General features: G+C 41.2%; 3 protein-coding genes across 5 annotated transcripts; 2 read left to right on the forward strand and 1 right to left on the reverse strand.

The window, feature by feature from the left end:
• Positions 1-444: 444 nt before the first annotated feature.
• On the reverse strand, positions 445-6459 carry fam221a (family with sequence similarity 221 member A). Of its 2 annotated transcripts, none has more exons than XM_061813625.1 (6): positions 6103-6457; positions 5375-5548; positions 4444-4634; positions 3231-3301; positions 3034-3157; positions 445-2186 (listed from the first exon to the last, which is right to left on the reverse strand). In XM_061813625.1, exons 1-6 carry the CDS (start codon positions 6168-6170, stop codon positions 2155-2157), a joined length of 660 nt encoding a protein of 219 aa, XP_061669609.1. In that variant the 5' UTR covers positions 6171-6457; the 3' UTR covers positions 445-2154. The 2 variants fall into 2 exon arrangements, with proteins under 2 accessions (XP_061669609.1, XP_061669599.1); XM_061813615.1 differs by lacking the exon at positions 445-2186 and adding an exon at positions 2581-2702 and having other exon boundaries at positions 6103-6459.
• Positions 6460-6534: 75 nt separating this feature from the next.
• ccdc126 (coiled-coil domain containing 126) lies at positions 6535-11366 on the forward strand. 2 transcript variants are annotated; one of them, XM_061825687.1, is made up of 3 exons: positions 6535-6865; positions 9533-10056; positions 10128-11366. In XM_061825687.1, the coding sequence occupies exons 2-3, from the start codon at positions 9819-9821 to the stop codon at positions 10364-10366; spliced, it is 477 nt and encodes a 158-aa protein (XP_061681671.1). In that variant the 5' UTR covers positions 6535-6865; positions 9533-9818; the 3' UTR covers positions 10367-11366. The 2 variants fall into 2 exon arrangements, with proteins under 2 accessions (XP_061681671.1, XP_061681665.1); XM_061825681.1 differs by having other exon boundaries at positions 6535-6849.
• A 594-nt stretch (positions 11367-11960) lies between these two features.
• Positions 11961-19255, forward strand: tra2a (transformer 2 alpha homolog). Its single transcript, XM_061813647.1, has 9 exons — positions 11961-12145; positions 13770-13903; positions 13980-14139; positions 15266-15313; positions 15954-16142; positions 16537-16652; positions 16752-17078; positions 17147-17217; positions 17345-19255. The coding sequence occupies exons 1-9, from the start codon at positions 12116-12118 to the stop codon at positions 17353-17355; spliced, it is 1086 nt and encodes a 361-aa protein (XP_061669631.1). The 5' UTR covers positions 11961-12115; the 3' UTR covers positions 17356-19255.
• Positions 19256-20687: the final 1432 nt, after the last annotated feature.

The following is a 20687-nucleotide window of genomic DNA, read 5'->3' on the forward strand; positions in this document are numbered from 1 at the left end:
GCAGCACGGTGGAGCAGCTGGAAAGTGTTGGCCTCACAGTTCTGAGGTCCCAGGTTCAATCCCGTACCCACCCGTGTGGAGTTTGCATGTTCTCCCCATGTCTACGTGGGTTTTCTCCGGCACTACAGTTTCTTCCCACATCCCAAAAATCATGCAACATTAATTGGACACTCTAAATTGCCCCTAGATGTGATTGTGAGTGCGGCTCTTTGTCTCAATGTGCCCTGCGATTGGCTGGAAATCAGTTCCGGGTGTACCCTGCCTCCTGCCTGTTGATATCTGGGATAGGCTCCATCACTCCTGTGAACCTCGTGAGGATAAGTAGCTAAGAAAATGGATGGATGGATGGATGGATGGATGGATGATGGATGGATGGATGGATGATGGATGGATGGATGGATGGATGCACTATTTGCAATATCCATGGATGATTTTATGATGTAAAAAAAAAAAAGTACGTAACATGTCTGACGTCCTTTTTTGAGAGCTATGGCTGAGGTCTCGATGTCTAAGGCCCAAAAACAGGAACATCAGCGACATGGAGGAAGGACAACCAGGAAGCATAAGCGACAACTGCAGCACATTTGGAGAACCAAGATAAACCCCAGTTATGCTTGTTAAGAAAAAAAGAGAGGGGGCGGGGCCAACAGTTCCAACTCAACAGGCGGTGTTGACAGGCTGGCATGACTGCTTTAGAGCGCCTCGTTGTTGCAGTGCAGAAAAGCCCCAAGACATCCATCCAAGCCACATGTTGCAGGAAAGCTGGAGCCTATCCCAGCTAGCTTTGGGCAAAAGTCAAGACTACACCCTGAACTGGTCGCCAGTCAGTCCCAGTGCAGATATCGACACCATCACGGAGCGGGAATCGATCCCACGCTGCCCGCACCAAAGGCAGGCACGTGTACCACTACACCATCAATGACTCCAAGACATCCATCCATCAATTTCTTCATTGCTTATCCTCATGAGGGTCACGGGGAGTGCTGGAGCCTATCCCAGCTGTCAACGGGCAGGATGCGGGGTACACCCTGAACTGGTTGCCAGCCAATCGCAGGGCACATGGAGACAAACAGCCGCACTCACAATCACACCTAGGGGCAATTTAGAGTCTCCAATTAATGTTGCATGTTCTTGGGATGTGGCAGGAAACCGGAGTGCCCGGAGGAAACCCACGCATGCACGGGGAGAACATGCAAACTCCACACAGGCGCGTCCGGGATTGAACCGAGGACCTCAGAACTGTGAGGCCAACGCTTTACCAGCTGATCCACCGTGCCGCCGTCCCAAAACAGTCTGGTAGAATACATTCCAGCCACCAGAGACTATAAGCATATTTTTTTTTACATGTATGTTTTTACATGTAATTAGCTGGATGCATTACTTTAGTATCTACACTTTCCACGCTTTCCAAATTTTCTGAACAAATCTTGTCTACGTGTATGTATAATGTCTGAGTGTATCGGTCAACGTAGATACGCACCGGATTTGTCAGCTTTCACATGGGATCCCTTCCACTCAGTTACCCCCTCACGAACACTGGGGTGTCGAGACCCAGGTGCACCCGTGACGTCTTTCACGCGCAACTCAAATTCCTTCCACTAAACACCACCTGTTCACCACCATCACGACACCAGGTGCATCCAGATGCACCACCCAGCATCGACGTGGATGCTGATTGAGTAGGACTGCGACATTATCGCAGTGGGTACACTTGACGGGGGGAAGAACCTCATTTAGAGACTTAAGTCTTTTTTTTTTTTTAAGAATAAGTGGGCCACCAATAGAGCAAGCAAACTCGTTTCACTTCCCATTCACAGTGCGGATTAAATCGGCACCGTCGCCGCTGATCTGCCGTGAGGAATAGGATTAATCAATGGCAGACAGTACAGCTATGCAGGAATTAAACACGAAACACTTCTGCTGTTATTTTGGGTGGCGGTTTGAGTGGGCGCTTTTCTCTCCACAGGAACATCAATCACGTAAACCTTGAAATCTTTGTACTGACCACTAATGGAATGATATTTTTGGGCTTTCCAAGCAAAATTAAAAAAAAAAAAAAAAAAAAAAGTAAATCGGGTTGTCTCTCTCTCTCTGCTCGTGGTGCTCTGCGTTTGACGGACGACCAATCCAGGGTGTAGTCCACTTTGCACGTATTCAGCTGGGTGAGGCTCCACGTCTCCTTAACCCTGAAGCGGTATCAAAAAACAATAGATGGATATGCTCAAATTCATTAATTCTTTACTTTAGATTTAAGAGTGTAATTTGTAGAATGGAATTTGAACAGCATTTTTTTAAAAATCCAATTCATCAATATGTGTGGAACTTCCAAATCTCTCGTCTTTCATCCAAAGAGCATTCATGTGAACTAACTTGCTGTCAAATTTGCGATTTGTTCCGACGTTGCTCACGCGTCGTCGCGTCACATCTGCTGATAACAATAAACGTCGGTTGGACGTGGCATATAATCACTGCGTGACAAGACTTCTTTTTAAAGATAAGCACATTCTCTGGATTTATTTGAAATGGCAACTAAACTGCCCCCCACCTCCCATTTGTATCCAATGAATAGATAATGCTGGAAACACTGGCAATCCCTTTTTATTTGGTCTTCTTCATACAAATGGAACTGGAAACTTTCGGAGATGCTTGTTTTATCCTTGATGTTGTGCATCTTCCCTGGCAATCATCATCCGACTTATTACCTGAAGGATTCAACATACACTGATAAAATGTTAGGATAATCAGCTTGGGGGTGATATTCCAGGATGAACTGAAAATGCAATATAACCGTTGCAGGTGAACGCACACGCCAAGCCGTTCAGTGTTTCAGTACTTTTTGCACACTTTGCTGTTGTAACAAGGGACTGAATGGTAAAAATTGACCCAAGAATCGGCCAATGAACAAGACCATGACTATGGTGCATTTTAAGCTCATCCCTAACGTATTTTGAGTAGTTCATACGATGGATGTTCTATGAGATATGAGATCCCATTAATTATTATGGTCAATTCAATAGATTGCAGATTACTCACTGGACTCCAAAGCAACATAACCATCCAACAAGGAGCTAAAACCAGTCAGACCTCCCATTGCAGCATAAGGGACGTCTCGGCCCACTGGACGACCCCGAGCCTCCCTCTCAGACTTTGTCTCAACCTGAGAAGATTGGGAAAGTACTGCTGATTGTGTCACTGAAATCCCACGTAGCGTTTTACAGGGCATGGCTGACCAGGGTCCGGTGATTGAAGCTCGGCTGCCCGCACCCGCATGTGTACGGACTCCTGAACCCCGAACAGTCACCTGCGAAGGAAACAGTGAGATGGGTACTTTCCGGACTGTAGACTAGAATTGCTTGAACTCCCAAAATGGGTGTATGTAGATCATTAAAGGTCATGTGTCATGAAATGCAGGATTTTTAGTACGTTAATGAAAAAACAGCAGCTGGTATGGACTCATCCGTTTTTTTTTACCACAAAACATGATTTTGATGTATATGGCTTTTTGTAACTCCCGCCATGAAAATCCTCTCGAGGGATTTGTTTTCGACAAGAAGCAGGAAGGGATGTGAAGGGCAGTAGCGCACTCAAGCGTTCTCGTATGTTTATACTAGTTTTACCTGCTGGAAGGTAGCTTGTTGTTCCTTCGTGTTAGCCAAAATGGCGGCTCGTTGCATTGCTGGATATTGCTCGAACACTCGGGAGGATGGATTTACCCTTCATATTTTTCAAAAAGACCCGTTTTGTTGTGAAAATTGATTGCACGGGTGCAAAGGAGGAGAGCTTCATAGGTTCCAAGTGACAGGTAGGTGTGTATACAGGTACTAAAAAAAAAAAAAAAAACCAACAGTTTGGGAGGGGGCCACGTAATCCATCTCTCGTAACGTAACAAAAGATCCGCGTATGTATGACAGGGGTGCTAAATGTGTCGATGTGCATGTCGGACGGCTTCCGCGTCGGGTTCGCCGGCGAAGGCTTCCGCGTTGTGCCTCGTGGACAAGCACAGCTTCGGCCGGGCTGGCTCATACATACTGTGTGGGAGTCTGTTGTTAGTTAGAAGTGATCCGCATATCATCTAAATATGGCTCGAAACAATAGGGTAATATTGCCCTGGACACTTCACTCGATTGTGAGATGTTCTATTCTTTGAAAAGAGCTTCCGTGTCTGGATGGGCGTGTCCCACAATAGGTGCCACAGCGTCTTTTCAATGGCGAATGTCCGGGGTGACATCACGGGCAGGAGATGCAGCCAATACGGCGACCACTTTGATGTCGAATAACACTTCCGCAAATTTGCGCATGGATGACACGCTCTCCGTTCATATTTATTTTTTCGGATGGACATTGAAGTGAATAATGTTATATGTATATTTCATTTCAATATATATTTTAGAATGTTTATAGGGTTGACACTTGATCTTTAAGGCTGGGTTACTTTTGACTCACACTTTTTGCACAAATGTCCGGCGGCTTCGCTGTGATGCTCGGGTAAATGTTTACACCGGCAGCGGACGGGTACGGTCCCGATGTGGGGAAGGTACTCGTAGGTAGGGCAAAGACATTTCTTCACTTCGCATGGCAGGAGCAAAGGTCTCTCAGAAGGAATCATCTCAAAGTCCGTCTTATGTTGCTTGTATCTGGAAAAGAATGGCCTTTTCATCACAATTAGTAAACAGCAAATTCAACAAAATGAAGTCAGATTAGGGTTGAAGATGTTCGAATGAAGTGGAAACACTAAAGTACACTTTAGGTTCATGATGAAATTTCACCTGCTAGCTTAATACTGTATCCCAAATGTCAGTAAAGAAGAGAATAGCATAGGTGGAACCAGATGTTGATAAAAACAACCATTGTCCACAGAATTCACAATATAATAAATACTAACTCGGGGAAAAAACACAACATACAGTAGTAACAAGCAACCGTGCAAAACAATACGCATAAACAAGATTAACTAATGGCTCAATGAGAGGCAGCTGGGGGAAAAAAACGTAGAAAAGGAACGAGTCGATTGGCCGAAACAGCGGGGAGAGATGGCAGAACAAGATGGAATTAATGAGACCGACGCACGGGGTCCGCAGATAAATACTTTATCTCAAACTCCATTTCTGTGACGATAAACAACTGCACGGCATATCACCTTAGGGGTGTTTCTAATGCTTTGGTTCGTGTTTTGGGCTTTAAAATGGAAAGAAATGCATTCACTTATACGACAACAACGAGTGTATAAAACTAAAGTGTGAATGTATACCTCTTTATTATACATATTTTGAAATGGATCTCTCTGTATTGGATCATGTTGTGCGGGTGTAGCGACTTGGTCAATGACATTGTGCATCGTATCAAGTAAAATGGAGGATAATTGAAGATATACCACCTATGGGCACAGAAGCATTGCGTCTCTGGGCCAACTAGTTTGCAGTCGGTACCTCCTGGTACTACAAAGCTCACGTACAGTCTGTTTTTTGCCCGCTGTGGGAGTACTTTCCTCTTATACTCCTCATACTGCTGAGGAGTAAACAGTACGCCTCCGTCATCATCACCGACAATCCTAAAAAATACAAAAAAAAATTGAATGATGGTTAAAAAAAAGGATAATTCTTTGTTAGTTATCATTATAATATACTGTACTAATAATATACTTTCTGCCTTTGCCTAGTTCTACCTGTGTAATGATATTGTAGTGACGTGTGGTGTTATTTGTGCTGAAAATGTCACAATTGTGAACCCATGTTAGCTGATTTCCACCGAAAGATTTAATCACGTACATCCAGTTCTTGATTTAATTATGATCGTGCACATTAATACCCATTCTTGTGTTTAGACAAGCACAATTTGCTATGTGGATGCGCAAGTGCGTTAATTCGAACTGATCAAAGCCATTCCCGAGCCACTTTGTTGCTGGAATGGTTTAGTCCATAATTTAAAAGAAAACATTCAGAATAGACTGTAATATTTGATTTCTGGAGGGATTGGGGGGTAATATATGTATTGTTTGACATTACATTGTTAATAGATACATCTTTGAAGCATTTCTAATAGGTTTGATTTCATTCCAAAGTATCAAGGCTATATTTAAAATATGGAGGGATGAAAGCAACAAACCTTTTGTACTCGCAATAGTCATCCACTGCTTTTAAGGCTGAGCTATCCAGGAATTCAGAGTTCATCATTAAAGTTGTGAATCCAAACTTGAAGACTTTCTTTATATGGCCGGCCTTGACTTCTATCAAGACACCGATATATGGTATTGTATAAAAACGATCCCACGAGTGTTGTTTGTCATGTTGCTACGGATATGACCCAGGGTCCATCTATCGGACGGAAAATGTACTGCAAAAGTCATACAAAAAGACTACACTAAAGTAAACCACCCGGGATAATCTTATTCATAAAGTTAAAATCAATATATCGTCAATTTTTCCACGTTTGAGCTCCTAGTGAAGCGTTGAATGAGGTATACTGGATATCTCATGTATTACAGCTGCGGGAGAAAGGCGGTACGACTACAATTCCCACAATGCTCTGCGATGCTGCAAAGTGAACCTTCAAGGGATCCATGACGGTCAGCCCAGTTGCATCTTCATTCTATTCTGGTTGTGCTGCCCTGCTGACTGGTTATCGCAGCTCAGAAGAACACAAATACTTGTACGACTGACGAGCTTTTACTCTAAAAAAATATATATTTTTTTTTCGATTTTTTTTTTTTTAACCACCTGGCGACAGCAACATTTCTTTCACGGCATTTTTAACAGCCACCATTCTGCGTTTGGAGCCCTCGTAGGTGGTTTGGCTGCATCATGGCTGTCATAGCTCCAACTTCCAGATAACCTCACATCCAGGAACGCTGAGGTAAATTCGCATCCAGGTTCGAGGTCACGTTTGCATCTGTTCACTGGTATAGTGTCGTTAGCGAGCTAACGTATGTCGCCGAGGAGCAGTTGTGAAAACTTCCCCTTTTGGAACTAAAACGATATTTCTTTTAAAAGTACAAAATAAAAAGACCCACCGTGATTTTCATCCTTCTTGGGTCAACCTTGACGTCAACATGGAAAAGTTAACCGATCGATCCTTGATCATGTTTGCTATGGGCCAGTGGATTTGTTATGCTAGGTTAACTTTACAGTCACACTTTGCATTGTCTGCTTGTCGTATGACTGATTGCACGCTGTTTGTGTTTTATGCCAGCACTCGACAAGGTGTAAATGTCAATATTAGCTTCTGTGTGGCTGCCTTTGTATATAATAAAAAAAAATTAAATTAAAACCTGCAAAGTAGTTTTGCGTTCCACATCGAGGAGATATAAAAATAGGAACATACAATTATGGAGATCACGTGTCCTTTCTTTCAGTGCTGTTTGGGATTTTAAAACAAGAATGCAAAAGCTCATCCTACTTTTAAAATTGAATGTAACTCTGCCTATGTGGCCACAAAGTTAGGAGCTGATTAGCTGTTATTTGCAGATTTAAAAAAAAATAATAATATATATATATTTTTTTTTTTTTTATTTTTTTTTTTCGTTTTTGTTCGACCTTGACTAATGACTGCAAAGAGCCCCTTGTCTGACTTTGAAGGAATAGCATTCAGCGTGACCTAAATAAGCCAGATGAATTTCTTGGAATGAAATGAGGAAAAATGCAAAGCAGTCTCTGGCTCCTTCCATTTATAATCGTTAACAGATTGTATTATATCTACTATTCAATGCATTATAGTACTGCACTGGAAGAAACCAGCAATGATGTCAACAATTACTTTAGTTGTTCAACTCAAATTGAAATTTGCAACAAATGTGATACAGCATTGATAGCTATGCGGCCACTGAACTCCACAAAGGGGTGTAACACTATACAGTGTAGACATTCTCTTGGGGACCATGTGTGGGGCACGGGCACGCTTCCGTCAATGAGGTTTCTGTAACAAAGCATGTCATCATTTTTGTTCCGTGGGCATTTTGGCTGCCATGCCGACCAACTTTAGTGTATAACATCATGGACAGTCCAAAAGGTGTCAGTGCATAGGCCCTTTTTTCCCCCCTCAGAGAACCGAAGATTTGGATTGCTTGTAAACGCTGTTGTAATGCACTGTTGTGGTGTTGTTGCAAGTGTCATATGTGGTTTTCACCTTGCCTGCAGCAACGTGACCAGTTTTTCCTTCCTGATGCATTGAGTGTTTTGGAATAATTGGCTTGGTCATGTTTGTGGTTTTTAAACGGTCAAGTATAAGACATTTGTCTAACGTTGGGCTGTTTGTTGACAAAGCTTGCCGGTGGTTAAGTTGAGGTGCAGGAAGGATGACGTTTCTGCCCTACAACTCCACTTATCACTGTAACCCCAACCCCCCCCACGCCCCCACCCCACTCTCTAAACATACACTTATTTGGCTTGTGTTGCTAATATTCACATCGTCATTGCACGGTTCACTGATTCTGCTGTTTTGCTTTCATAGGGACTTTGTGCTTGCGGTTTATTAAAATATGTGCTAATTAAAATCAGTGTCTGAAGAAAGGGCATGTAACCTCTTTTCAGCACTTCGAGGGTTCACCTGCATAATGTAAGCCTGTAAAGAAAAAGATTTTGTTGTTACAAAGACTGTATTCGCCCCGTTAGAGAGCTATTAATTCGTGTTTTAGAGATGTTAACCTGATCAATGTTTTTTTTTTTTTTTTACAGTAGTACTGCACCCCTGATTCATATCTAAATAAATCTATCTCTGTCAGTACTATGTGCAGATGTCCTCACAGTCTTGTGAAGGTCTGACTGTCATCAAAAGATGCTGGCACCAAGCACAAAGGGTTCTGTTACCACTCTTTTTATAATTTACCCCCACCCCCGTCTTTCCTTCTCATCACATCAATGGGAAGTGATAGCGGCACACCCAACGCAGAACATAGAGAAAGGACCTGTTGACAAAGATGTAAAAAGAGCGAAATGAATAGCAGTTTGACAATTGACTAACCATAATCCATCCATTTTCTTTGCCGCTTATCCTCACAAGGGTCGCGGGGAGTTAATTCAGAGTGTCCATTTGATTTTGCATGTTTTTGGGATGTGGGAGGAAACTGGAGTGCCCGGAGAAAACCCACGCAGGCACGGGGAGAACAGGCAAACTCCACACCCGCGGGACCAGGATTGAACCTGGGTCCTCAGAACTGTGAGGCCAACGCTTTACCAGCTGAGCCACCGTACCACTGACCGTAATAATAATAATAATAACAATTTTGTAGTTGCGTCATTCGATGAATCCTTTTTGTCGTATTTTGATGTCCTCGTGAGCAGAATCCTCATTCATAATTCAAGGGCTGCATCTAATGACTATTTTAATAATCGATGAATCTAATGATTTTTTTGTAATCAATGAAAATCCCTTTTTTTTAAAAAAAAAAAATCAATTTAGTTATTAAAAAAAACAGGCAGAAAATCGACAAACATCAATTCACGGATTCAGTTACAGATTTTTTTTCTCAGGCAAGCCTTACTATTTAATTTTTGGTGATAATTAATTCATTTTCTCTCTCTCTTTATTTTGTCATATTTAGGTCGTCAACAATGAGTGCTGACTTCCTACGTGAGGCCTGATCATGCTCAGGTAGCCTATCAACCGCCAGTGTCTGAGGGTCACCTGACCTTGGAGAATAGAAGCGGAGAGCATTTTTCTCTTTTATTGCACCGCTTCATACCGCAACGTTGTGACCGCCGACTTTTCTCTGTGGACGTCAACACTATCACAATGAGTCGATATTACTGAGACTTTTCACATCCACCAGCAGCAATTCTCTGCCAGCGCTGTCCCATTTTCTTGCTCCCTCCACCATCCTCGGTACCATGCTGGGCTCCGTCCTGAAACGCAACATGTCCCAGAAGCTGAGTGTGCTGCTTTTAGTCTTTGGCCTGGCGTGGGGACTCATGCTGCTGCGCTATACCGTGCAGCAACCTCGCCACCAAAGCAGCGCTGAGCTGCGCAAGCAGATCCTGGAGCTCAGTCGGCGGTACGTCAAGGTCCTGACTGAGGAGAACCAGAACGCACCCGGTGGGCCGCAGGGGGCCACCATGGCGGGTTACGGTAACTATTCCAGCAAAATTCCTCACTTTGCACAACATGCAAGTCACATGATTTTGTTTTTATTCACGCAGCGGATCTCAAGAGGACAATAGCTGTGCTGCTGGATGACATCCTGGACAGACTGGTCAAACTCGAGGGGAGACTGGAGTTGGCCGCCAATGTTTCGGTCACCAACACCTCGCACGGGAGCATCGTCGCTTCCACTCCCGCTGCCTCGCAGAGAGCCGCCAAGCAGGAAAGACCTGGCGGCCATCGCGGGATGTCACACTTCAACCTGCAAACCCCCAACAAGGCGCAGCCACATTTATGAGCGTTGTTTTGCTAGCTGTATTAACTGTTCTCTTAGCACATCCCACTTTTCCTGAATTTATCCCAGGACGTCCGCAGACTTGAAGGAACTGACGCTTCTCGGGAAGCTAGCTCAAAAGGAAGGAGACCTTTTTGCCTTTTCACTTTTTTGCCATTGTATTTATTTGATTTGATCAAGGTTGCAGAGTGTTTTTATATTTCAATTTTGCAGTTTTATATAATGGCATATTTGAGTCCTAAGACTATTAGTGGCTGCAAACAATGTATCAATCTTTATAGCGCTGCAGTACAACGCAGTTAGGGTTACAATACGCACATACAATTTATTAATATTACAACAACCTGCTGAACTAAACGGACTCCTCACAATATGAATTCCTGTGTTTGGGGCGTGAGCTCGCTAGATACAAAACAATATTTAAAATCCGTCTCTTAGCTAACATGACGTGATGTGTATAAATAATTCCAAAGAATGTTCGGCTTCAGCGCAAGGCTGGCGACACGTCTGCTGAATCCTACTCGCCACTGAACTCGCGTTCGTCACCGTTGTCTCAGCTGAAAACGGACGGTTTTGTTCGCTTCCTTTCACTTGCCTTGGGTGTTATTTCACTCTCAACGTAGAATGGAATGAATGTACGGCAAGGTCAGGATCTTCGGAGCTGCGAAGACGGCCGACCATCTGCTAATACGCGTTCAGGGTTCATGTTGCACTGTGACTGGGGATTTTCTAAATATAATGGGCTAATCTACTTTTGGTAGTGCTGTTTTAATTGTACGTTGGAGGTGGTTGATTGTTACATGCTGGAATAGTATTACTGCTTAGTAAAATACTGTAACTCTTGCTGAAAAATATTTCAGATCCTCATCATCATGATGCCAGTTAACCATACCTGACTTCAACCAACAAATATGGGCAATAGCTGTGATGTCGCATTTATATCACATGTCACCACTGTAACTAGTTAAAAGTCCACCAGACTCAATAAACTGTGGTTCAAATATGACTGGTGTACTACATATATATAGATATATATATGATGATGAAGTGAACAAAGGTTTAGTATACACAAACTGTGGTTCAAATATGACTGGTGTAATTAATAATTGTATATATTATGACGTGAACAAAGGTTTAGTATACAAGCCTGGCCCGGTTGGTGAAGCGTTTTGAACAATTTTGCCGAATTAAAACTCAATATAATATTAATCTATATAATAGCCATCATTTTTAAAATGCAGACGAATGTGAAAAGTGACGTCGTTATCCGAGGCTCAACGCCATTGGAGACAGTCAAAAGGCAAAACAAAAATCCCGACCCGTCGTTTCGACTACAGTCAAAATTCTGTTATATATCTCGGATTTATATTCCAATTACGACTGGTCAGAAAGACATTATTCATATCTACATGTATGGTTTGCATTCTTTTCATCTTCGCCGGCTAGCCAAATCCAGCTTTTAAATGTTAAACCCACTCGCCATTTATTAACTCCCATTTTCCTCTTGCTACTATAATACGTCATTCGTCGTACAGCACGAGGTTCGAATGCTTTTTAAAAAACGTCATTATTAATATGCAGGGGGCGTCGTGATAGGAAATGACGTACCATACTTTCGTACCTGGAGGCTCCGCCCTCGCGCGCCATTTTCTCTCAAACCACCAACTTTCGCATTTAAACGTTTAGCTAGCCTTTTTAATATATTTTTTAATTCACATAAGTCTTGGTCATATTAACGTAGATGACCTGAAAATGAGCGACGAGGGAGATCACGTAAGAGGGGTGAGTATTGACATTTAATGGTGCGGAACATCTCATGTACTTTGCTTTTTTTTTGGAAGCCTACCACAAATAGTAGCTTCTCTCCCAAACTTAACCCACAATTTAGTTGTTTATCGTTGACATTTAATAGCTCTGGGCATAAAATTAGCTCGCCTCAAAGCTAGTTCGGGACTCGCCGGTCCTTTACCACGAGCTAGTAAACTTAAGCAACTTAACGTTAGCTTGAACTGTCTGCATCGTGTTATCCTAAATCGTCCCTTATCTTTTAATTCCAGCTTTATTTTATTGCTTTTGAAGCCCGGTGCTCGTTATATGCTGTCGTAATGTGAACATTTCAAATGCATATACCCTTCACTTTGCTTAATAAACCTGTAATGTTCGCCTTTAGCTACTTTTCCCTCCTTGCTTTCAAGCTATAATAAAACGTGACACTTTACATCCACACTAGATATAACCAGTTAAAATCCAGTTCTATTTGATAAATCCAAATGTGTCTACAATGCCCAAAGTGTATTTTTTAATCTTACTAAATATATCTTTCATAAATCTAGTGTCTTAATGTTATGGCGTGTTTTTTTTTTTTTTTTTTTTTTTATAAAGGCTTAGTGGTCGTGCTGGATTTGAAGAATTCCATCCAAAAATGATGGAAGAAAGCACAATTGCAAAATAAAAGGATAATGAGCATGTATAGAGCAATACAGAAACATTGGAAATGGGGGAGAATTTTACCAGCGTCTGAAATTTGTGTGAAGAAAATCACAGGAAACTGAAAAAAGATGAATGAAGAATAGAATGCAAGCTTGAAAAGAAACTGGAAGAATGAATGTGTCCCTATGTTGAGTAAATATATTGCTTGTTCTGCTGGTCTCCTTTGTTACCATGCTACCTTTTTTGTCATTAAAGTGCATGCTTGTTTTTGTGGATTTACAGTCTTGCTTACGGTACAGTACTGTAATATGGTGGATTTTGGCTCACTCTAATTTTAAGATGTTTTTATATTACAGTCACTAACGTCTTTCTCCACAGTACACAAGCTCACAGGACATAAAACGGCTACGGATGCATAATCTACAGATATCCAAATATCTACCAGAGAATCAACAATAGTATGATACAAAGTATTTTGTGTCACAATCAGGATAGTCAAAACACACCATTTTATACATTTTTTTTATACCACGATTATATACTCATTAGATTGTGTATGTGTACCGAATGAAGTGCCTGGTGAGTGTAAGTTGTACAGTGTGTAATGTAAATAACCCTTTAAAAACTCCAAAAGATTTTCTGAGCTGCTTATCATTATGAGATTGCGGGAGTGCTGTAGCCCATCCCAGCTATCTTCAGGCAGGAGCCGGGGTACACCAACTGGTAGCCAGCCAATCGCAGGGCACATAGAGATAGACAGCTGTTGCCCTCACAATCACACGTAGGGGCAATTTAGTCTCCAATTAATGTATGTTTTTGGAATGTTGGAGGAAATCCGAGTGCCACGAGAAAACTCACACAGGCACAGGGAGAGCATGCAAATTCCACACAGCCAGGGCCAGGATTTGCCGCCCACAAAAATCTATTTTGGGAAATTTATTTGTAATTCATGTGTGTTTGGCTGCTGTGGCAATAGGAGTCTCAGTCGCCACCTAAATCGGAACACGGAAGTCCAGCACAGGCCAAGTCGGAGAGCAGGTCAGGCTCCCCGAATGGATCCCACGACTCCAAGCATTCCGAATCAAGATCCCGCTCTCGATCAAAATCGGGGTATGTTGTTCTTTATGTTCATTTGCAGGTTCTGTTCATTTCATGAGAAAATAAATTCGTCACGCCCTATTTTCAGGTCTCGCTCTAAGCACGACTCTAACCGACATGCTAGCCGCTCACGTTCTCCGTCTCATCGCAGCCGACAGAAGTCTCGGTCTAATTCCAACAGCCCCGAGTCCCGCCGCAGGAAGAGCACTTCCCCAATGTCAAATCGCAGCCGTCAGGGTGAACGCAGGGTGAGTGTCAATTAACCTGTACATAAGAAATTGGTTTCGAAACACATTAACACAGCTATGTTCTGGCGTTTTGAATATAATCTATTCATGTTTTTGCGTATTGTGATAGTTGACACCATGCATAATTTAGCAGGAGTGGATGGGCGTGCATTTGGTACCTATCCCTTCTGTGAATAATCGTCCAACTTAATCATGCATATGCCCTCAAAACATGCTTAAAGGGGAAATCCAGTGGTTTGGATTGACAATGTATCCAATAGGTCATGTAATATGTACTCTATTTTCGATTTTCATCGACAATTACCGATCAACCGATACTGCTATTTCATCATCAGATGAGGATAAATTCGAGAAATCAGCGCTGGGCTTAATGGTGTCCCATGTAATCGAGCGTTTGGAAGGGCACGTAACACGTCACATCCGCCCACGTAGGTCATGTGACTCGCGAAAATGGCAGCACCCCTGAAAATTCGGAATTGTCGATTAAAAAAAATTTTCTCAAAACACTATTAAATGAGAGAGAATTGAACATCACATTGTCAAGATAGAGTACATATTACATGACCTATTAGATACATTGTTAATGCAAACCACTGGATTTCCCCTTTAATCGTACATGTGCCCTCAAAACAAGCTTAAATGAAACAAAGTATAACTTGGTGCTATAATTCCAATAAGTGTTCCAAAAAACTAAAATGGGAAAAAAATAGTTTGGGGTGGGGGAGGAGGAGAAAAGAAGTTCCTCAAACAAGTGAACCAAAAACACATCGGGGTTCAATGTTCTACAATATCCAATGTGTCGATAATCACTTGACTATGATTACAAAACTACAGTTTGACTTATTGTTTACCATTTATTGCATCCGGGCGTCTTTGTTTTAACTACAGGTAAAAAAGACGGGAAAAAAAAGTCATTTGAACAATATTTAGAAAGCAGTGATTCAGTCTACTGTCTCCAATATTTATCTTGTGATAAATCACGAAGCTGACATAGTTTCATCGTATTAACCAAGTGAATGTTCATGAGGCACACAGGATTTGTTGGAAATAATTGTGGTTAATGCTGTGGGAAAACATTCGGACATGAGATTTAATAACCTCTCCCCTTATTTCATTATATCAACAGAGCCACGAAACAAAAGAAGTAAACAATTACGACAGTGGTGCTGATAGGGTAAGTGAAACTTCGGTCAAATTTTGGGCAAACACCGTGTAATAATTGTGAATGGATATATGTGATTTCCTGAAGGGAAATGAAATTTATATGTTTCTTAGATAAAGTATTACATTAAGCCAGCAGTCCAGGGTCCTGTTTTATGTTGTGAGTCAAAAACTGAACTTCTTTCCCCCCCTCAACTTTTTTACTGCAGTGTATTTCCCACAATCTCGTCTTCATTTCAGACTCAAACATGTAATCAGGATCCAACCTTTTTTTTTTTTTTCTTAATTATTATTTCTGTACCGCTGTAAATGTGTTGCACCATTATAACATTTGGACTCCTGGAGGTATACTTGTTCATCTGCAGTTTTCATGTTTTTTTTTCTTTTTCTTTAAGATAAATGCCTTTTTTTTCTCCCTTTTTTGTGCTTTGATTTATTATATTTAATGGAAGTTCTGGATGCAAAGCTAAGGTTTTATTCAGTTTTTGTGAAGTATTGTTTTCTAATGTATTTTAAGATATTATTAAAGACGTCATAGTTTATAGTTCATTTAATAATTTACCATTGTATACTTGTACATCTTGGTTTTGTGTGCACTGAATAATAAAGGGACAGTGTTATCAACCAAAGATCTTTCTTGTTGACCCTTGTAGGCAAACCCGGATCCCAGCAAATGTTTGGGAGTTTTTGGTCTGAGTTTGGACACCACAGCGCGAGACCTAAGGGCGGTGTTTTCACAATACGGTCCCCTGTCTGGGGTCAACGTGGTGTTCCACCATCGCTCGGGTCGCTCGCGGGGCTTTGGCTTTGTTTACTTTGAGAGACTTGAGGATTCCAAGCAGGTCTGTTTGCGTTATTTTTGTTTTAATGTTGTTGTCGACTTTCTCAGTTTCATTACTTGCTTCACAAAGGGATACAATTGCTTCTTTACATGGTAATGATTAGACCAGTGTAGACGCAGTACAGTGTAATATTATAAAAATGAGATGATTTGACATTTTAAGTATAGTTGTGTGTAGATTTTGCTCTGTGTTGAACTCTTCTGGTTGGTGTAATTTGTACATGGGACCGAACAATGTCCACTTAAGCTGTGCTCGTTTTTTTTTTTTTTTTTACTTGGGTGTGTTTACTCGAGTCTACCACTAGATGTCAGTCTTGTCAGAGGCAACTTCATATTGAAGGCATCCATTACTTTTGTGTATGTGAGTGATGCTGATCATTCATTTTTTTTCTCAGGCAATGGAGCAAGCCAATGGTATGAAGTTGGACGGGAGGCAAATTAGAGTAGATTACTCCATTACCAAGCGCGCCCACTCCCCCACACCCGGAATTTACATGGGTAAAGACATCAGGTAAGAGCCGTAGCACTGTTAACCTTTTGCAAGAGCGTCCTCGGCGATCGGTTTCATTGGCCTCTTGTTTTGTTTTTTGTTTTTTTTTTTTTTCAATAGAGATGGTGGTGGTGGTTGTGGTGGTGGTGGAGGAGGTGGTGGTTCTTGGAGGGGAAGAGGCTCATTTTACAACAGAGGTTATGACAGAGGCTACGAGAGAGGCTACGAGCGAAGTTACGAGCGAAGCTACGAGCGCAACTACGACCGCGGCTACGACCGAGGCTACGACCGGGGCTACGACCGGGGCTACGACCGTGGCCCCGACCGAGGTTACGACAGAGGCTACGACCGCGACTACGACCGAGACTACGACCGAGACTACGACCGAGGCTACGACCGAGGCTACGACAGATACGACAGATATGACGAATACGACTACAGCTACAGGTAAATCCTCGTTTACAAATGTCAAGATGTTGGTCGACTCCCTTTGAACTCTTCACGTCACAATGCAGTCGGAGGCACTCCCCATCTCCGGACTACGGTAGATACAGATCTTCCTCTTGGTCTCGCTCCTACAACCCAAGTAAGTGTGACCCAAACGACATGAAGGTTGTCTTTAGTGTTTTGTGATCATGTACTGCTATTATTGGTGAAAGCACAAGTGTTCAATAATATCATCGACTTGCTTTGACTGTGTTTTCTTTTTGCAGGGCGCTACTGAGGTGTTGCCGCTGACTGGATCTACCACATCAACGCTTTTGAGTTAAAGGCAGTTGTGTTTACATGCGGAGGGTGTTTTTATTTGTAAATCCTTTTTCACTTCCACATTTAGTGTGAGCACTGAACTCAGACTCTTTGTGATGCATCTTCCTTTTCTATAGTTGTAATCTACATTTTTTTTTGTTTGTTTTTGCTACTCTGACCTCAAATTTTCGATGTTACTTAATGTCTTCTGGTAAGTATCGTAAAGTTAGTGTGAAGCTCTTTGCTTCCGCTTCTTAATGAAAAGGTCAACAAGGCCATCATTTGAGAGTTATGATCAGGATTTTTTTTTTTATGTATATGGAAATACAAACATCCAGTCTCCAAAGTTTCTCATTCCTCCGGCTCTAATATGCATTACAATTGAAGTTGGGTTTCACTTGTTTGGGTGGGAGTTAAGATGTGTGGGTGAGGTGGGAAGAAAAAAAGCTAGGAGTGTTTCGCAGAACAAGCCCGACGCCAGGATGTTGTTCAATGTTCACACACATTTAGGTTAATCTTTGGGGCCAAGTACACAATGACGTCTCTGAAAGTTTTAACACCGCTTCATTCAGGCAACACCAATAAAAGTAAGTGAAAAAGACCCTTAATAGGACTTTATTGGTTGCGTCTCATTTCATGCAGTCAAGTGTCACAATAGATGAGGTCATACTGCAAATAATTGGGATCCTATACAAAACAAATTGATTAAAACTGTTTTTTTTTTATAAATAGTCTTAACTGTAATTCTTTGAGACACATACTACAATGCATTTTAAGTGAACTATCTTAGACTAAAGAAGCCAGAAACGTGCATTCATGGTGTAGCACTGAACGAAACTGGTTCATTTTGTATCAAGCCCCCTTACGCACAAATGATGATGATGATGATGAATCTTCAGAACAAACAAGTTTGAAAGTCTGGTCATCATCACTGAATTGAGCTCAAGATAACAGGCTGCTCTTAACCCATAAATGCTCTCAAATAATGGAGCGGCTTATTCTAATAGGGTTGTAATAACTGCTGACATGTCACGGGGCCCCTCGCGGTTATGAATCGGTTCACTTTGATGCCATGAGAAGTTCTGAAGTTCAAGGGTTAAAGTATGAGGCCACTTTTCACCACAAAGATGGAAGTCTCAATGTTGTTTTCGTCTTATATTGGACTCCAATAACTCCTACCTTGGATTAAAGTGAAATTTTCAGTGATCTATTAACAGATTCTTGGAGTTCTTTTGTTGCCTTTTATGAGCAGTTTTGTATTTCCCGCAACACTACCAGAGAGAAAGCCGATAATATGATTTTATGGATGTGTCATCTAAGGAGATTCACCCAGGTTGCTCTGATCTTCTGATAAATTGCAGTCAGGATGGATAACAGCTTACTTGTCGAAGTAGTGTATAGCCATGTACTTAACATAATGTACACTGGCCACACAGAATGGGCCCAGTGGTTTGTGGCCTTGATTTAGGAGGCAAGATCCATCTAATTGACAAATAATTCAGACGCAGGTTGTGACGTATTTCACAACTCATCTTTTCGTCATGGTCTTGACAACTGTAGTTTAACATGATTTCATTTTCTATGAAACAGTCACCCAAATTGCTGACTTGCAGTCCCGCTTTAAAGTGAAGTTTAAGAGGGAATGATAACTATTTGTTGGATATAATTGGACTATGCTAAACTGCAGTGCTACTAGTCTTATGGCCTGTGTTTACTGTAAATCACTTATGAAGTCAGCTAGTTATCTGCCATAATAATTGGATATAAAATACTCCTTTTTGTGACCTTCATCCCGTTTTCTGAAAATCATGTATAGAGCTTTCCCCCATATATTTGCATGTAAAACAGTGGTGTTTTGTACAAATTAAGATTTTTTTGGAATAAAAAAAATTTGCAGATACAGCTGGTCTTAGGAAATCATCTTTATGAAACATTGTTCTTGTGGCATTACAACAAAAAACTTTTAAAGGCCAGTTACAAAATATAATGACACATTAAACCAAATTTGAATGACCTAAAAATATATTTAGCCTATTAACAAGTTGACAAATATTTAAAAAAAAAACATTCAATATGTATACAAGAAAACAACTAAAAATAACTTTAATGTACACACAGAGACTTCTCCACTGCACACAATTCCACTTTGAATAAATCCCACATTTTTATTGCAGTGCTGTAAGCAAAAAGTGTGAAAAATTGAGGTGCCACAACCCACGTTTATCTTCGTTGGGTTAAATAAGATAATGAAGAAAGTGGTTGCTCACACACCAACAAAAAAATAATAATTTTATTAACAGGTCACAGTGAGTAATAGCTTAATTTTTTTAAAGATGCAGAAAAGAATAAAAGAGAGGACGGTCAATTTACGCCCAAACGTCATAGTTTAATGCAAAGTGTTACACGTTTTTTGCAAATATTACAGGAATTCTGTGACAATACTTTAAACAAAGTTCTTGTATACACTGGCGGATTGGTTGGGGTTTATTTCACAAGTTTTACAACTAAATTAGAGCTAATACAAGATAGAAACGTAGTGTTGTCAACAGATGTTTATTCAAACCTTACGTTATGGGGAAATGATTAAGACTGAGTCAAATACGTACTATTTCGTCAATTTGTAAAGTTACGTCATAAAACATACAAATCTTACGAGTCTGCTATTAAGTTGTTGTGCTGAGTAGCAGAATAAAAGCAGCAACATTTCAAAATAAAAAAAAATACAGATCATTATCTAACAAGACGGGCTGAATGTTTTCGTGTGAACAAACATTTGAATTTTGACCCCAAAAAAATGCGAGAACAAAAAAAGGGCCCTTTTCTTTTACATTTTAAACATACGAGAGCTATAACCATTTGATTTGTTAATTGATGTTTCAAAAGTGTGATTTACCCCATCTTTAAAAAAAATAATCAGGCTACATGCTGGCAAACGTTTGGAGGGACTACACACTTACACACACACACACAGACATACACACACCGCCATTTTACTACTGACATGAGGGCTGTCATCTAGACGCTTAGGAGCAAAAATGGAGGAAAAAAGGCATCCAGATAGTTTGTTGTTTTTGGGCTTCCGTTGATCCACTTGAGATGCACTGATGCATGTTTACGGCAAATAAGACTTTTTTTTTGTTAAAGTGGATCAGGAGGCGTCAGCGAACGGAACCGTCAGGTCTCAACATGGCGTTCGAAACGGTCACTCTTCAGGGGAAGCTCTGCTCTACACGTTAAAACACTGCACAAAGACTCGGTAGTAATGTAAAATTGGATCATAAAATAATAAGAGGTAAAGAAATCTCACCG

Source organism: Syngnathoides biaculeatus, chromosome 1 (genome assembly GCF_019802595.1).
Source record: "Syngnathoides biaculeatus isolate LvHL_M chromosome 1, ASM1980259v1, whole genome shotgun sequence".
Lineage (NCBI taxonomy): Eukaryota > Metazoa > Chordata > Actinopteri > Syngnathiformes > Syngnathidae > Syngnathoides > Syngnathoides biaculeatus.

Excerpts from the sequence above, each read along its gene's own strand:
- fam221a (XM_061813615.1), bottom strand. The coding sequence starts at position 6,170 with ATGATGAACTCTGAATTCCTGGATAGCTCAGCCTTAAAAGCAGTGGAT. Across the intron at positions 5,549-6,102 it reads GACTATTGCGAGTACAAAAG|GATTGTCGGTGATGATGACG; the intron begins GTTTGTTGCTTT and ends TGTATTTTTTAG. Across the intron at positions 4,635-5,374 it reads CAATGCTTCTGTGCCCATAG|ATACAAGCAACATAAGACGG; the intron begins GTGGTATATCTT and ends ATTCTTTTCCAG.
- ccdc126 (XM_061825687.1), top strand. The coding sequence starts at position 9,819 with ATGCTGGGCTCCGTCCTGAAACGCAACATGTCCCAGAAGCTGAGTGTG. Across the intron at positions 10,057-10,127 it reads GGCCACCATGGCGGGTTACG|CGGATCTCAAGAGGACAATA; the intron begins GTAACTATTCCA and ends TTATTCACGCAG.
- tra2a (XM_061813647.1), top strand. The coding sequence starts at position 12,116 with ATGAGCGACGAGGGAGATCACGTAAGAGGG. Across the intron at positions 12,146-13,769 it reads AGGGAGATCACGTAAGAGGG|GAGTCTCAGTCGCCACCTAA; the intron begins GTGAGTATTGAC and ends CTGTGGCAATAG. Across the intron at positions 16,653-16,751 it reads TACATGGGTAAAGACATCAG|AGATGGTGGTGGTGGTTGTG; the intron begins GTAAGAGCCGTA and ends TTTTTTCAATAG.